Below are 16,589 nucleotides of genomic sequence, written 5' to 3'. Positions count from 1 at the left end.
GATGCCTCGGTGTCCCTGGCGCAGAAGGCGCCACACAGAGCCAGGCAGAGAAGACTGTGCTTTCCCTGCCTTGTCCCGGTCAGCGCCTCCTCAACCCCAGGGAGGGCCTCCCCACTTCTGACTCTCCCTGTCAAGTGCACAATGTCTAGGTCACATACTGAGAGGAGCCTGAATGGGGATTAAACCACGAGCAGTTTTAATGGTCTGGTTTTCTCCCTCCCGTTTCCCCGCTGTTAGTATTATTATTACTACAAGAATAAAGGATTCCTGAGAGCCTGTCCGCTCCTCTCCCTTGGGCCCCCCCTCCAACAGGACTCGTCCCCATCAACCCCCGCTGGATTTCTGGGTTTAAAAAAAAAAAAAGTGAAAGGCACTGCAGGGATGAGGGGCTCAAGTGGCAGGGAATCTGCGGGGTGGGGCAGGGGCAGGGCCAGGCCCTTGAGGGTAGAGAAGCATCCTGAGGGCCCCAGTGGCCTAGGATAGTCCTCCTCCCGCGAAAGGTCCGCAGCAGGAGGATAATTAGTGTTGGGCTCAGACAGGAGGAACGGAGGGCCCGCTCTACTAGGACCCAAGGGCCAAGCCCAAGGGGACTGCAAATCACTATAATCCTCAAAAGCCTGTTGTGTTGGGGGGGCGGGCAGGGCTGGGGGTGAGGAGCCGAACAAAATGTGAATCAGAATGAAATGCCTCACCCAGGGACCAGACAGCGGCTGCGGCCCGGGCTCCCGGCAAAAAGGGAGGGGAGAGGGCCGGTCAGCCCAGCCCGGCCTAGTTGTCCCCGCTGCCCCCTTGCCGAGCCCTGATGAACGCCATGCCGTGCGTGCGGAAATGGGTCTTGAGGTTGAGGGGGCTGTCGCAACTCTTGCCACAGACCTTACAGGTCAGTGGGCCTCCGGACACGGGCAAGGGGGACTCTCCACCCTCTGGATCAGACCTCAGGGCGGGGGGGGCCTCTTCGTCCCCGTCGCCCAGGCCCAGGGCACTGGCGCTGCCCGCGGCCCGCTTCTTCTTGTGGCTGATGAAGCGGTGCCGGCTCAGGGAGCCCGGGGAGGCAAAGCACAAGCCACAGTCGAGGCACTGCTGGGCACCACCGTCCACCCTCAGCCCCACCAGGAGGCTCTGCTCCACTGAGCCACTGCTTCGGTAGCGCAGGGGGCCATGGCCTCCTGGGCTGGGCCCGCCCCTGGGGGACTTGGCTGGAGGCGTCGTGCTGTCAGGCTCCTCACTACAAGAGTCAGAGGACGGGCGGTGCTTCCGTCCTGGCCCCTGGAGAAAAGAGGAAGGGCAGTAGGCCTCCCGTCACTGCACACTGTCCCGGCCACCCCCGCCTACCTTCCTGGGGCCAGGACCGAGGATCCTGCTGTCTTCCAGGCCCCACGGCCCCGCCGCAGCAGGCTGGGCCTCTGCCTACCTGCGCTCTGGCACCGGGGCCCCGCGCCAGGGTGCTCCCTCGGCCAGGGGACTGGGCCCCGAGCGGCAAGCCGTGACGGACCTGGACGTGTTTCTCCAGGATCAGGCGGCTACTGAAGGTGCGTTTTCCCTCTGTGCAATACCTACAAGGGGAGAGTGCGCAACGTGGGCACCGGGGAACGGCCCCAAACCAGGGCTCTGACTAGAGGGGAGAGGGGCGGGCGTGGGGGGCTCCCAGAGCAGACATCAACCTTCAGGTCACTCGCGACAAGACGTAGGATGGAAGGTACTTAGCAGGGCTGGGGGTATGGGAGGGGAAGGGGACCAGGGGGCAAGCAGCCAGGGGTTACCTGCATGGGTAAACTCGCTTGATGCCCTCGTGATTGACCCTGACGTGGCGCCTCAGGCTGGGGGCGGAACAGAAGGAGCGCTCGCACAGGCGACAGGGGAACTTTTTCACTGACTGTGGAGAGTGGGCAGCCTCAGAGCCAGGCTCCAGGACGCCACAGCCACGGCCACACACACTGATCCCTGAGGAGGCACCCCGCTCACCTTGCCGTGCTCCTTCTTCATGTGAGCCACGTACTCATCTCGCTCAGGGAACCAGGAGTGACAGAGGCCGCAAGTCCAGCCCCCAGGGCCCGCACCCCCACCCTTGACACCTTTGCTCCCCAGTTCCCGCCGGGGCCGTTTGGTGGGGCGAGGGGGCGACGGGGAGCTGGGCAGTTCTTCCTCTTCTGAGGACGAAGATGATTCCTCAGTAGGCGCAGCTGCTCCTCCCCGAGACACAGCCAGCTCGTCGGGCTCAGCCTTGGGGGCAGTCGGGGCGCCCACGGCCCCCTTCCCAGCAGTGTCCTCCCCGGGGCGCCCGGACTGGTGGCTGTTCTGGGAGAGAGCGACAAGGGGGCAGCGTTGCAGGGGAGGGCCTGGCTTTGGCAGTGGCGCCCTTGGTCCCGGGCCCCAGGTCACCGCAGCTGAGCACCTCGCCTCGGGCCCCGAACCCCTGTACCTTGAGATGATCCAGCATGGTCCTTTTCTGGGCAAAAAGCAGAGGACAAGACGGGCACTTAAAGACGCTGACGCGTTGAGGCAGCAGGTGCTGGTCGAAGTGTGAGGAGAGGAGGGGTTTGTGAGTGAAGACCGTGTCACACATGGCGCACTTGTAGATCATCCTGTGTGGGCGGAGAGGACAGTGCAGACACCCTGCCCGTCAGGGCCCCGCCCCCGCTCCACCCGCCCCGCTCCCTCCCAGGTCTCACTTGGCCTGCTGCGAGTGGAAGCTGGGGTGCTGGGTGTACAGGTGGGCGTGGGCGCTGGGTGCAGACTTGAAGGCCATGGGGCAGATGGGGCACTTGTGGAAAACCTCGCAGTGCGACGTCTGGATGTGGGACTTGATGGAGTTCACACCCCCAAACACCACTGCACAGCTGGGGCACCTGGGAGGCACGGAGCATGGAGGTGAAGGGGGGTGTCCCCGGCCTGTCCCCCAGCCCTTTCACTCCCGGGAACCACTGGGCTCTGAAGGTCATGGGCAGAGAGCGTGCAGAAGGCAGGGACCCTGCTCCTTGAGGGAGGTGGCTGCGGAGGGCGGACCGGGGCACACTCTGCTCTGTGGGAGCAAGGCCAAGGCCGACAGATCCCGGACTGAGGGCTTCGGCAGGAAAGACGGGGGCTCCCTGAGAGGCCAGCTGGGCGGCCGGTGCTGGGACCCGTGAGGCCATGGAGTCCCGTGGCCGGAGCGCGGTGGCAGGGGGGCAGGGCGGAGGCACCTGTATCCCACGCGGCGGGACAAGTGCAAACAGGCATCTCGGAGGTGGGCCTGGAAGTTGGCCTGCAGGAAGTTGCCCCCACACTCGGGGCACACGTGGGGCGGCCGGTTCTTGTGCATGCGCTGGTGTGCGCTGAAGCTGCAGCGGTTGGGGAGCATCATGGGGCAGCTTGGGCACACCTGTCCCGGGGATGGAAATGAGGCCATGAGGAGTGGCCGGCACCCCCCTCGGCCTCCCCTGCACCCCCAGTACCCGCCCAGAGCCTAGTCTCCCCCTCTCCCTCCTCTGGGAGGGCCGCGAAAGGCCACTCACTGTGCTGTTGGCCCCGGGGCCGGGGGGCCCGAGCTGCTGGAAGTGGGCGGCCATGCCAGCCTTGTCGCGGCACTGCTCCTTACACTCCAGGCAGCGAAAGCACGTGTAGGCCGAGGTGGCAGGGGCGGCAGGGGGCTCGGAAGACAGTGGCAGCACGGGGGCCTCGGCCGCCACAGTGGTAATGGCTACGGCGATGGCCCCGTCGGCCTTGGCCAAGGCGGGCAAGGCCGGGGGTCCGAGGGCAGGCGGGACGGCCAATAGGGGCGTGATGTCCGGCTGCCCCACCATCTGGTCCAGGGCCACGGGCCTCATGACCAGGTGCGAGCACTGCATGACGAGTCCTTTGTCCTTGTGCTCCCGGGCATGTAGCAGCAGGCTGCACTTGTTGAAGAAGACCAGGCGGCGGGCACAGTGGTTGCAGGTGACCTCGATGCGCATGCTCCGGCGGTCGTAGTGCCGCGCAAGGCTCTTCTCCAGCGAGAAGGCGTCCCCACACTCCAGGCAGCGGTAGCCCGTCGGGGGCAGGGCCAGCCCGGCCTCAGCCGGCGGGCTCAGGTTGGGCCGGTAGGCAGGCAGCAGGTTCTTGCTGTTGAGGACCTTGTTGAAGGCCTCTACCAGGCTGGACTGAGTCCGTGAGATCACCGTGCCGCCCCCGGCCCCAGGCCCGGTGGCCGGCTTAGAGGGCTGCACCATCACCACCGAGGCACCGTTCACCTTCTGGCCCCCGGTCCCCAGGCCTGCCCGCCCCTCGGCCTTGGGCAGGGTTTGGGGCACCAGACCTAGCACGTTCTTAGCCATGGCCTTAGGGCTGGTGGCCGCAGCCCCGGGCAGCACCACGGCTTTGCGGGCCACGCTGGCCGCCATCAGCATGGCAGTGCTTGCGTTCTGGATGGTAGCCACGGGCAGCACGGTGCCTTTCAGCCTTGTGCCGTCGCCCAGCTGGACGCTCACTACCTTCGGCCCCTCGGGGGTCGAGGGTGCAGGGCACAGTTTCAGGAGGCCAGCCTCAGCCAGGAGGGTCCCCTCGGCCAAGGGGGTGGGGGGGTCGGGGTCTGATGGGACCCGGGTTACAGTCCTTGTAATGCTCCCACAGGACGTTTTAATAGTCTTGATCCGCACCTTGAGAGGCCTTGAGGAGCTGGCAGAGGCAGGAGAGTCGTTGCTGTCCTCGTCTGCGGCCTCAGCCCCACTGGAGGGGCTCTGGGGGCTTCCGGGGGAAGACTTGGCCACCGGCCCCTCCTCCTCTTCTTCCTTCAGGGGCTCGCAGCGCAGAACTCTGGGGGAGGCAGGAGGGCTCTGGGGCCCCGGAGACTGCTCGACCAAGGGTGCCCCAGCACCCTGAGCAGGTGGGGCACCGGCAGGAATGTCCGTGGCCTCGGGGCTAGAGCCAGAGCCCAGCCTGGCCAGGCCCTGAGGATGAAGGGGGCTGCGGCCGCCTCGCTTCAAGGCCCCCAGTGGTGGAGGAGAACCAGGTGACAGCAAGGCGGGGCCATTCTCCTGGGACAGCTCAAAGGGCGAGGAGAAAGGAGGCGGGCTCAGGGCCCCTTCCTGAGGTGGGGAGGGTGCCGAGGAAGGGAGGGGGTCAGGGTGCTCCCCTGGCTCAGGCCCAAAATGAGCAAAAAGGTCCAAAGGCGCTTTGCCTTCCATGGCTTTTTCTTTCCAGGTACCCCCACTGGGAGGAGCTGGAGAGTGGGGTGTACCTGGAAGGGATGACTCAGGGCCCCCAAAACCATTTTGCATCAGACGAGGCCCCACAGACCCTTCCTTAGTCATTCCCCCAGCCCGGGCCCCCTCCCCTCCTGAAGAACTTCCAGCTGGGGACTCGGGCTGCTCAGGACACACAGTGTTCTTGACAATGACACTGACCGCTGAGATGTCTGGCGGTGGCAGGTCATCGTCAGAGGCCTGGGCTGGGACTTCAGGGCCATCCCCGGCTGATGCCGCCACCACCTCTCCAGAGTCACCTCCTACACTGGGTTCCGGCTTCCCTGAGCCTCCAGGCCCCTCATTTTCCTCTGGCCCAGAGTGGATGGCTTCGTTTGCATCGATGTCGGGGATGTCAAAGGCAGCAAGGAGGTCGTCGAAATCAGGCGTCTTCATGTCCCCCATGGCAGCAGGTCCCAGACCTGGGGAAAAGAGAAAAAAGGAGAAACTGAGCCCTCCAGAGGCAGGAACCCTGGCCCTCCTCCCTGGAGCTCTCCATATTTATCCTCTCGGGGCCCGCGCACAAGATGACCTGGGGACACCTTGCTAATCCTAGAGCTGGCCGAGGCACCTGGTTTGGCAAACCCTAAAACTGAAAGGGAGGGAGCGTGCGCACTCCAGGGAAGACAGAGATCCAGAAACGCAGAAGAAAAGGCACTTCTCCGAAATACACCTGAGAGACAAGGGTCCTAGAGACGGAGCAGTTCAGTGAACATCTTGGTTGAAACTGCCTCAGCCCCTCCTGTGCCCTGCACAGAACCAACCAATACCACCATAAAGGAGGACGGTGTACACGGCGCTCTGGCTCATTCATGGCAGCAGGGTACCCATTCATAATTTCTCCACGGGTCCTCTGGGGGTCCACAGAGATATGAAAGGTCATGTGTACAAAGGGACAGTGACTTTGGCCAAGATGCAAGAAATGATTCTAGTTCCGGCTTTATCAACGGCCTGATGCCCACTGCCTTACTTTTGAAAAGGGGACCAAGTACTCCATACATTACAGGGTGATTCTCAGCACGACAGGAATCATAACCCTGAGAGTCAGACCCCAGAATAGGGTTTATCACTACAGCTGGGACAAACAAAGGCGTGTCTGGTCAAGGAGGAGATAGGGAGGACTAAGCACCCGGAATCCAGGGCTGGGGGTCAGAGACAAGAGTCAGGGGTTAAGTGTGGGGACGTGGGGTCATCACCGGCACCTGGAGACCTAGTCTGGTTAACAAGGAGAAGTGGACTCAGGGAAATCACCCAAGAGACCAAGACGGAAAGAATAAGACACAGGAACAGAAAGAGACAAAGAGAAGAGACTGAGGGGAAAACCATGACGGTGCCCTGGTCACAAGGGCCCCAGCCTAGGGCTCTCCTGCCACAAACACCTGCTGCTAGCTCACCTGCCTTCCCCAGAGTGCCTCTGCCCTCCCGTGGCCCTCCCTGCGCCAGCCCCTCCTCCCATCCACCCTTCCCAGATCTTGCTCCCTCAGGGCCAAACCTCCAGAGAAACTCACCCAGCGCAGCTGCCACAGAGGGGACAAGCGAAGCCCCCTCGCTCCTGTCATTTCTGCTCTGGGCTCCTAACTCATACTCCTCCCCTTTTCATTTTCCCTTGGCAACACCAGTCCAGGAAGTGTCGCCCAACCCCAACCTGGTCCGGTGTGTGTGCACGTGCGCATGCACACGCGCGCGCGTGCACACACACACACACACACACACACGCCTCATGTGGCACTAAACCAACAAGCAGGGCTTGTGGAGGATCCAGCTCTGTTCCTCCCCAGTTTCTCCCCGCAACTGTTTCCATATCTAGGAGGAAGAAACTGAAGAAGTCTCTGCCCTTACACATTCTCTGCCCGGGATGCAAGCATTTCCCAGGGCCAGTTCTCTCACCTCCTGCCGGCCTTTAGGCTGAGAAACCGGAGACAGTCCCAGCAGGTGGCAGCCAGCAACGCTGGGACGAAGGTAGGGTAAGAGGAAGAGGGTACCAACTAGAGAAAGAAAGGGAAGTTTCCCCCTCACTCCCGCCGACTGGATGTGCCGGTCTGTGGGTTCACACAAAGCCCTCCATCCCTCGCCTCTGCCCTGAGCGGGGGAACGGCAGCCCTCCGCTGCCTGGCTCTCTCCCCTGCGGGAGAAACCCGAGCCACCTTCCACCCCGGCCACCAGAAAAGCGGGCTGCCGAAGCACAGCTCAGTGGGACTATGAGAAAACATCTGCCCACTCGCCCTCCCCAAGCAACTCCCCCTTTGGCGTCCAAGTGACTTAGAGGTCATGCGATAGCCAGGAACGGACAGTCCACCAGGCAGCGGGAGCTCAAGGCCAAAGAGGCTCCCCCCACCCCAGCGCCGAGGCCTCTTCTGCGGCTGCTGTGCCCGGACTCTTGGGCTCCGGCCCTCCACCCCCGCCCCCCTTCCCTCTGTTCTTCCCCAAAAGCCAAAGGAAGGGGCTGAACAGGAAGAGGGTGAAGCGGTCCGGGTCGGGAGGGGGCTCCGCTGCCCTTTCCCTGGCCCGGGGCCTGCAGCGCAGAGGAGGGCGAGGGGCCGGCGGCCGGGGGCGATTAGGCTGCCGCCAAGCCGGGCAGCGAGTGGAATTAAGTCCCTGCCATCTGCCGAGGGCCGGCGCGGGGAGCGTGTCCGGGGCTGCGAGGAGGGGGCGGGGTGTAGAGAGGAGAAGCCGCAGGGGAAACTGAGGCGCACCGCGCTTCTCGCTCGCACCGGCGCGAGAAAGGGAAGAACGGGCCCCAGCCAGGCCAGGCCCCATGGGATCCGCGGTGCCGCACCTCCCGGCCCCGGACTTCACGCGAGTAGGGAAGGCGCGTGCAAAGAGAGGAGCGGGGAGGGCACGGTCTTTGCGTGACTCGCAGCTCTCCGAACGGGGTCCGTCCCAACTCCGACCTCCTCCCCCCGTCCCGCAGACTCCCGAGGATCCCTCGAGACGCGAGCGATCCGAAGGCGCGCGGCGGCCCGGGGCGCGAGCCTGAGTCCCGCCCGGGCCCGGACGCTGACCCGAGCCCAGTCGGGGTGCAGGCTCGGCTCCGGCCAGGCCCCGCTCCCCCGCCCCCGCCCCCGGACACGGACACCATTTTAGGTCGCGACATCCCGCAGCCTCCAGTCACCGGGCCGCGCTTCGGACGCCTCTTGGGCTCGGGGCGCCTGGACTTTGGGGACCCCAACCCTCCCTCCACGTTTACCCGGCAAGGGGGCTGTGCTTTCAACAGGCTGGGAGTTTCGTCCATCCGCCTAAAGGGATGGAGGCGACTGCGGGGCCTTCCTAGAAGCCGCCCCAGGGGGGCGGCGCGGAGAAGGGGGTAGTTGACCAAGTGGGGGAGGGGCGGGGGTATTTACCCGCCCCCCCCGGGGGCGGGGCCAAGGGCGGGTATTACCCCCGGTATGCTTACTTATTCCGCTCCAAGTGCGGGCCGAGACCCAGCGGTCTCTCCCCTGCTCCCGCCGCCACCGCCGCCGCCGCCGCCGCCGCCGCCGCCCTCCCCGCGGCCGCCGCTACTTCCTGCTTCTCTCCCGTTCAGCCTCCCCCTCCTTCAGCTCCCTCCGCGTTCCAGGTCTGGGCAGCCCGCTTCCGCACTCGCCATTGGCTCACACTCCCGTCGTTCAGCACTGCGCCCCTCCCGGCCCCGCACTGGGTTGGCCTTAAGTACTGCCGCTCGGAACTAGCCCCTCACAGTCCTCCCAGCCTCATTGGGCAAGGAGCCTAGTCCTTCTGAAGATGCCTCTCCCCATTGGTTGCGCCGGGCCCACCTGCCCCATCGGGGCATCTCAAAAATGACTGGCTTCTGCTACAGTCGCTTAGAAAGAAGCCAATCTGATCCCCTGCCTTCCCTCTGGAGGCGGTGACTATCCCAGGTGCGTCTCCGCCCCCTCACTCCCTATTGGCCACAATCCTTGAAGCCTGCAGTTCACTTATGCAAATTAAAAGAACTCTCAGCTTCTATTTGGTGGGTACTTTGAGGAGAACCTGGCTGACTCCGAACGAAGCCCGGATGCGTGGATCCGTTTGCTGTGCCTTCTCACGCTAAACCCCAGTGTCAGTCATGCCGTGCCGAAGTCACAAAATGGGACGTTACCCAAAACATTACGTCATCTGGTTGACCAGTTCCTTGCAGTCTTCCTACTGTCTAAATCGTCATATGACCTGCATGGATGGGGTTCTCGCGCGGGCCAGCTCCTGGGCGATGGCGTTACCCCTACCTTCTCCCTCTGCAGAAGCGCTTGCAGTGGGGGCGGGATTAGTTAAGAGTGTGGAAGGAACCTGCACCAGGAGCCCGGGACGGCTTTGCAGACCGGAAGTGGAGGAGAGGTGACGTTAGAGTGCTGGCGTGGCCTGAGCCATTCCGAAAGGGATCTTAAAGCGGCATGCTGGTAGGCTTCCTGAGCACGGGGACTGGATGGGACCGACCCTCGCTTCTATTTCCCATTTTAGGGCTCTCCTTTTCCCCGCCCCCGGCACGGGGTGGGGGTGGAGTCGAAGCCGGTTTTCCCGCGCTTTGTTGCCACGCCCCCGGAGGCGGGAGAAGGGGTGGGGATCCTCGGAAAATGAGTTGCCCACATATTCATAACACAGACGCAAGCCCCGCATGCCGCCTGGCGCGCCGCTGCCCAGCCCGCGGGCCTCCGCAGGCTGTCGGGTCCGCAGCAGCTCACCGCCGGGACCTGACTTTTAAACGTGGTTCTGGTACCCTGCGCAGGAGTCACTGGACCTCGGGACCTAGGACTCTCCGACGCGCGCGCCTTGAGGCTTTACATGGGTAATAGCGACCGTATTGAGATGCCAATCAGAGCCTCCGGGTGGAAATCTTCGCGCCACCACCGTGGAAATATGTGGTTCCCACCAGCAAACCGCTCGACCTCCCTGCACCGGTTTTCTCATGGATAAAACGGGGACTATAATACCCACCGACATGATTGTTTTTGTAAGGATTAAACGCGTTCAGAACATAAAAGTGCTTTGCAAAGCGACGGGCAAATGGAATTAGTGCTCCCCCGCCGGCCGCCTCCCTTGTGGAGGTTTGCCCGCAGTTACTCCAGCTCACGGGCTTCTTCCATTTCGGAACCACGAACTGGAGAAGCTCCTGGATGTGGCCAGACGGCACTCCATTCCCACCGATTCTTCCCGCGTGGAATAATAATTACTACTGATGCACACGTACTATGTGTGGGACCTATTATAAGAACTTTATATATATTAACTTACATAATCCTTACCGCAGCAGCGTGAGGGAGGTACTATTATTATCTCCATTTTACGGGGGAGGAAACTGCGGCACAGACAGGTTAAGTTAGGTCCCTTAGCCGAGGTCAAAGGCAGTGGAGTTGAAAGTCCTAAGGGTCTAGAAAGCTGAACACTTTCATAGATTCCCTTGCGGCGGGCTGTGAATAGAAGTTTGTTCTTCAATTAGACGCACTAGTCACTCACTTAAGAAATATTTTAACTCAGGGGCGCCTGGGTGGTTCAGTCCGTTAAGTGTCCGACTTCGGCTGAGGCCATGATCTCAGAGTTGGTGGGTTCCAACCCCACTTTGGGCTCTGTGCTGACAGCTCAGAGTCTGGAACCTGCCAGCCCAGAGCCTGCTTGGGATTCTCTGCCTCTCTCCTGCCTCTGCTCTGTCTCTGTCTCTCAAAAATGAATAAATGTTAAAAACATTTTTAATTAAAAAAACAAATATTTTTAATTATAAAAATGTTTAATGTTAATTTTTGAGAAAGAGACAGTGCTAGTAGCCAGGGAAGAGCAGAAAGAGAGAGAGGGAGACAGAGAATCCAAGACCGGCTCCAGGCTCCCGAGTTATCAGCACAGAGCCTGATGGAGGGCTCAAACCCATGAACTGTGAGATCATGACCTGAGCTGATGTTGTGCCTAACCGACTGAGTCCTCCAAGCACCCCAGAAATATTTTAATTCGACTAATGCTTGAGCATCATCTAGGAGTAAAATAATGTTGTAGGCACTGAGGATACAACAGTAAACAAAGCAGAAATCCCTGGCCTTCTGAAACGTACGGAGAAGACAAACAATAAATATGGTAAATAAGTAAGATAAATAGAAGCATGTTAGAGTCTATAACTGCCAGGAGAAAAATTAAGCAAGGCTATTAAGCCATGAAAAGAAATGCAAGAAGCTTAAATGCATATTCTAAGTAAAAGAAGTCACTGGAAAGTCTATATACTGTATGATTCCAACTCTGTGACATTCTGAAAAGGCAAAACTGAGGAAGCAGTAAAAAGATCAGGAATTGCCAGGTGTTCAGGTGGAGGAAGGAATGACTTGGTGGAACTCAGTGGATTTTTAGGTGGCGAAACTATTCTCTGTGATACTGTTATGGTGGGTCCATGACATCATATGTGTGTCAAAAGCCCTACTGTAAACTATGGACTTTAGTTAATATATCAATATTAGCTCATTAACTGTAACAAATGTACCACACTAATACAAGATGTTAGTGATTGGGAAAACTAGGGAGAAGGAAGTATAAGTAAACCTAAAACTGCTCTAAGAAATACTTTGTTAATCTTTCTTTAATGTAAAAAAGTAAAGCAGGAGGAGGGGGGCGCCTCGGTGGCTCGGTTGGCTAAGCATCTGACTCTTGATCTCAGCTCATCTTGATCTCAGGGTCATGAGATCAAGCCCCACGTTGGACTCTGCACTGGGTATGAAGCCTACGTAAAAAAAAAATAAAAGATAAATGAGGCAAGGAAGGTGGACAGGAAGTGTGGGGGGATTGCAATGGCCTTTCTGAGAAGGTGGCATTCAAGTAAAGGCTGAAAATTGGTGAGTGAGCCATGCAGCTACCTGCATAGCTGTGAGAACATTCCAGAAAGAGGGAACAAATACAAGATCTTGAGGTGGGAGCATGCTTCAGAGGCATAGGGGTGGGATGAGCGGGTCCAGGCCACCAGATGCTTTTGGAAAGACTTTGGTGTTGTCTCAGAGTGGGATGGGAAGGAAATAGGACACAGTGGCCTGACTTTTTAAAAGGGGTGAGCGTGCAGGGAAATGCAAATCAAAACCACAATAAGGTATCACCTTATGCTTGTCACAATGACTAAAATAAAACACACAAAAAACAAGTACGCAGATGTGGAGAAAAGGGAACCCTCATGCACTATTGGTGAGAATGCAGACTGGCACAGCTACTGTGGAAGACAGTGTGGAGATTCCTCAAAAAATTAGAACTACCCTATGAGCCAGTAATTGCACTACTGGGTATTTACCCAAAGAATACAAAAACACTAATTCAAAGGAATACATGTGCCCCTATGTTTATTGTAGCATTACTTACAATAACCTAATTATGGAAGCAACCTAAATATCCATTGATACATGAATGGGTAAAGATGGGAGGGAGATAGATAGATAGACAGATCATGGAATTACTCAGCCATATAAAAGAATGAAATCTTGTCATTTGCAACTACATGGATGCAACTAGAGAGTATAATGCTAACTGGGATACATCAGTCAGAGAAAGACAAATACCATATGATTTCACTCATGGAGAATTTAGGAAACAAAACAAAACAAAACAAGAAAAAAAAGGAGACAAGCCAAAAAACAGACTCTTAACTATAGAGAACAAACTGATGGTTACCAGGGGCGCCTGGGGGGCTCAGTCGGTTAAGCACCCAACTCTTGATCTTGGCTCAGGTCATGATCACACCGTTCGTAAGATTGAAACCCACATGGGGCTCTACACTTACAGCATGGAGCCTACTTGAGATTCTCTGTCTTTCCATCCTCTCTCTCTCAAAATAAGTAAATAAACTTTAAAAATAAAAACAACAACAACTGATGGTTACCAGAGGGAAGGTGGATGGGGGGATGGGTGAAATAGATGAAGAGGATTAAGAGTACACTTACCATGATGAGCAATGGAATTGGTGAACTATTATATTGTACACCTGAAACAAATATAACACTGTATGTTAATTACACTAGAATTAAAATTTTTTAAAGGAGAAAAATCTGTCTAAATAAATAAAACACCTTTAAAAACAAAGTTGGATGTGGGGTATGAGAAAAAGAAAGAAGGGTGCTTGGGTGGCTCAGTTGGCTAAGCATCTGACTTTGGCTCAGTTCATGATCTTGAGGTTTGTGAGTTTGAGCCCTGCATCGGGCTCTCTGCTGACAGCTCAGAGCCTGGAGCCTGCTTTGGATTCTGTCTCTCTCTCTCTCTCTCTCTCTCTGCCCCTCTCCCACTCATGTTCTGCCTCTCTCTCTCTCTCTCTCTCTCAAAAATAAGTATTTTTAAAAATTTTTAGAAAGAAAGAAAGAAAGAAAAAGAAACTCAAGACCTTGAGGCCTGAAGTAGTAGAATGATGTTGCCGTTTGTCTTCTATAACTTTTTTGTTAAAAAAAAAACAAAAAAAAACAAACACGCCTAACATGGGGCTTGAACTCAAACCCTGAGACTGAGTCACATAATGTACTGACTGAGCCAGCCAGGCACCCCTAATGTTCCATTTCTTGAGCTGGGAAGGCTACCAGGAGAAGCGGTTTCCAGGGCGAGTTCAGCAGCTCAGTGTCATTCGTGTTCAGTCATATGACATATCCAAGTAGAGATATACATTTGGGTGTCATCAGCTTATAGCTAGTATTTACAATCCCTAGCAGAATGGATGTGATCACCAAGGGAACATATGAAGATAGAAAAGAGAAAAGTCCAAGGACTGAGCCGTGGGGAACTCCAGAGTTTGAAGGTTAAGGCAGTAAGATCACTAGTAAATGGGGCTGAGAAAGAACAGCAAAGACTCCCTCTCTCTCTGACCCTCCCCTGCTCACGCTGTCTCTCTCTCTCTCTCCTAGAAATAAATAAAAAAACATTAAAAAAATTTATAAAAAAAAAAAAAGAACAGCAAAGAAAAGGAGAGGGGCACCCCACTGGCTCAGTCAGGGGAGCACGCAACTCTTAATCTTGGGGCTGTAAATGCAAACCCCACATTGGGTGTAGAGGTTACTTAAAAATAAAATCTGGAGCAAAAAAGGTCGGGGGGGGAACCAAGAGATATTGTATTTTTGGAGCCACCTAAAGAAGGTGTTTCAGGGGCACCTGGGTGGCTTAGTCGGTTAAGCGCCCGACTTTCGCTTAGGTCATGATCTCGCAGTTCGTGGGTTCGAGCCCCGCGTCGGGCTCTGTGCTGACTGCCAGCTCAGAGCCTGGAGCCTGTTTCAGTCTGTGACTCCCCTCTCTCTGACCCTCCCCTGCTCATGCTGTCTCTCTCTCTCCAAGAAATAAATAAAACATTAAAAAAAAAAAAAGAAGGTGTTTCAAGGAGGAGGAGAAAAGAATGATAAACTGTCAAATGCCACTCAAAGGTCAAATAAAAAGAAGCCTGAGAACTGACCAATGGATTAAGCAAAATGGAGGTCATGGGTGAGCACAATAAAGACAGATTAGCTGGACTGGTGACCACAAGAGCCTGCACGTAGTGGGTTCAAAAGAATGATGGGGGGGGGGTGGCGGAGACAGTGACTTTCTTTCCAAGACAATTCTTTCCAAGGAGGGAAGGAGAGAGATGGGGTGATACCTGCAGGGGAAACAGGTGAGGAAAGGACTACTTCGAGATGAAGGAATTGCACTATGTTGGTACACCGAGGGGAAAGATCCTGTAGAGAGGAAAATCTCAGGTTGTACCAGAGACGAAAAAAGTTCTGGAGCCAAATGGTTAAAAAGGTGAGGGGTGCGGTCTAGTTCACAAGTGGAGGGATGTGTAGAGTTCACCCAGAACAGCAGGAGAGGAGGCAGAGTGAGTGGGCGTGGCAGGCAGGCTGTGAAAATCTCTCCAGTTGCTGCAGTGTAAGAAACAAGGTCATCCCCGAAAGTGCAAGTGCGGATGATGGAGGGCCGGAGGTTTGAGGAGAGGGAAGGTAGGACATGGGCATTCAGGGGCCAATCAAGGGACTGAGAGGCCAGAGGGTTGGAAGGCGCATTTACAAGGATACTGAAATCAAGAATTAAGATAGCTGTGGGGAGAAGGGGGCAGCTGATGGCTGCAACAGACAGAGGTGGTGGTGGTTTAATCAGAAGGTACTACTACGTGTGTGTGTGTGTGTGTGTGTGTGTACATTACTAGTTCCCCAAAGGCTCCCTCTTAGCTCTCCCCAGGGAATAATTGTTACTATCTGCTTTTATCACCATTGATTCATTCCACATCTTCTTGAACTTCATATAAAATAAAATCATAGAGGGACGCCTGGGTGGCTCAGTCAGTTAAGTGTCCAACTTCAGTTCAAGTCATGATCTCACAGCTTGTGAGTTCAAGCCCCACATCTGTGCTGACAACTTAGAGCCTGGAGCCTGCTTCAGATTCTGTGTCTCCCTCCCTCTCGGCCCCTTCCCTTACTCACAATCTCTCTGTCTCTGCCTCTCTCAAAACTAAACACTAAAAATTGTTTTAAAAAATAAAGTGAACAGTTGAGTGGCATTCAGTATAACACGATGTTATGTACTACCACATCTAACTCCAGACATTTTCACCTCCCCAGAAGAAAACCCCATATGCATTAAGTAATTGCTCCAATTCCCCACCTCCCAAGCAATCTGTGGTGTTTCTGTGAATTTTCCAATCTGGTTATTTCATATAAAGGGAATCATACAATATATGACCTTTTATATCTAGCTTCTTTCACTTGGCAGAATGTTTCTAAATTCATCCAAGAAATTCTTAATTTTAATAAAGTCTAATTTATCAACCTTTCATTTACAGTGAGTGTTTTTGTGTTCTGGTTAAGGTTGAGATTTTTTTTTCTAGAACCTTTATTTGTTTTACTTTTCACATTTAAATTCAATGATCTATTATGAATAAATGCATATGGTGTGAGGTTAGGGATCATAGGTTTTTTTTCCCACTATATGGATATTCACCATTTGTTGAAAAGATACCTGGGTAGCACCTTGGAGCACCTGGGTGGCTCAGTAGATTAAGTGTCCATCTCTTGATTTCTGCTCAGGTCATGATTCCAAGGTCATGGGATCAAGCCCCATGTTGGGCTCTGTACTGTGTGGGGAGTCTCCTTAAGATTCTCCCTCTCCCCCACCCCTGTTTCTTTCTCTCTCACACACACACACCTTCTCTCTCTCACCCTCTGCCATTTTCCCAAACATGTGTGCGCATGTGTGCATGCTGTCTCTCTCTTTAAAAAAAAGAAAAAGAAGAAAAGACCATCCTCTCCCCCCACCAAGTTGCAATGTAGTAGCACTGTGTTCTTGAAATGAAGAGTTCCAGTAGTAACCAGTAACTTCCTGATATCCTCCCCACTTCCTGGTCATGGCAAAGATGGCAGCTTCCCTGGCAGACTGGTTCCGCCATTTTCTGAGAATCACTCCCGGAGGCCCAGGCTAGAGCCCTCCCCCGTGGCCCTTCCAAGCACTTCTCAAACACCCAAT

At 55.8% G+C, this 16,589-nt stretch overlaps 1 protein-coding gene across 5 annotated transcripts; it reads right to left on the bottom strand.

Moving 5' to 3' along the window:
* Positions 1-173: 173 nt before the first annotated feature.
* On the bottom strand, positions 174-9,416 carry ZNF687 (zinc finger protein 687). 5 transcript variants are annotated; one of them, XM_039246224.1, is made up of 9 exons: positions 9,398-9,416; positions 3,492-5,617; positions 3,180-3,358; positions 2,670-2,846; positions 2,420-2,582; positions 1,963-2,295; positions 1,761-1,873; positions 1,412-1,553; positions 174-1,266 (listed from the first exon to the last, which is right to left on the bottom strand). In XM_039246224.1, the coding sequence occupies exons 2-9, from the start codon at positions 5,598-5,600 to the stop codon at positions 769-771; spliced, it is 3,714 nt and encodes a 1,237-aa protein (XP_039102155.1). In that variant the 5' UTR covers positions 5,601-5,617; positions 9,398-9,416; the 3' UTR covers positions 174-768. The 5 variants fall into 5 exon arrangements, with proteins under 5 accessions (XP_039102155.1, XP_039102152.1, XP_039102151.1 ...); XM_039246221.1 differs by lacking the exon at positions 9,398-9,416 and adding an exon at positions 9,274-9,340; XM_039246220.1 differs by lacking the exon at positions 9,398-9,416 and adding an exon at positions 8,590-8,675.
* Positions 9,417-16,589: the final 7,173 nt, after the last annotated feature.

The sequence above is a fragment of the Hyaena hyaena genome, unplaced genomic scaffold (assembly GCF_003009895.1).
Source record: "Hyaena hyaena isolate Hyena2069 unplaced genomic scaffold, ASM300989v1 scaffold_284, whole genome shotgun sequence".
NCBI classification, from domain to species: domain Eukaryota; kingdom Metazoa; phylum Chordata; class Mammalia; order Carnivora; family Hyaenidae; genus Hyaena; species Hyaena hyaena.
Note: the sequence above shows the minus strand (reverse complement) of the source record. Positions and strands in the feature narration are given on the sequence as shown.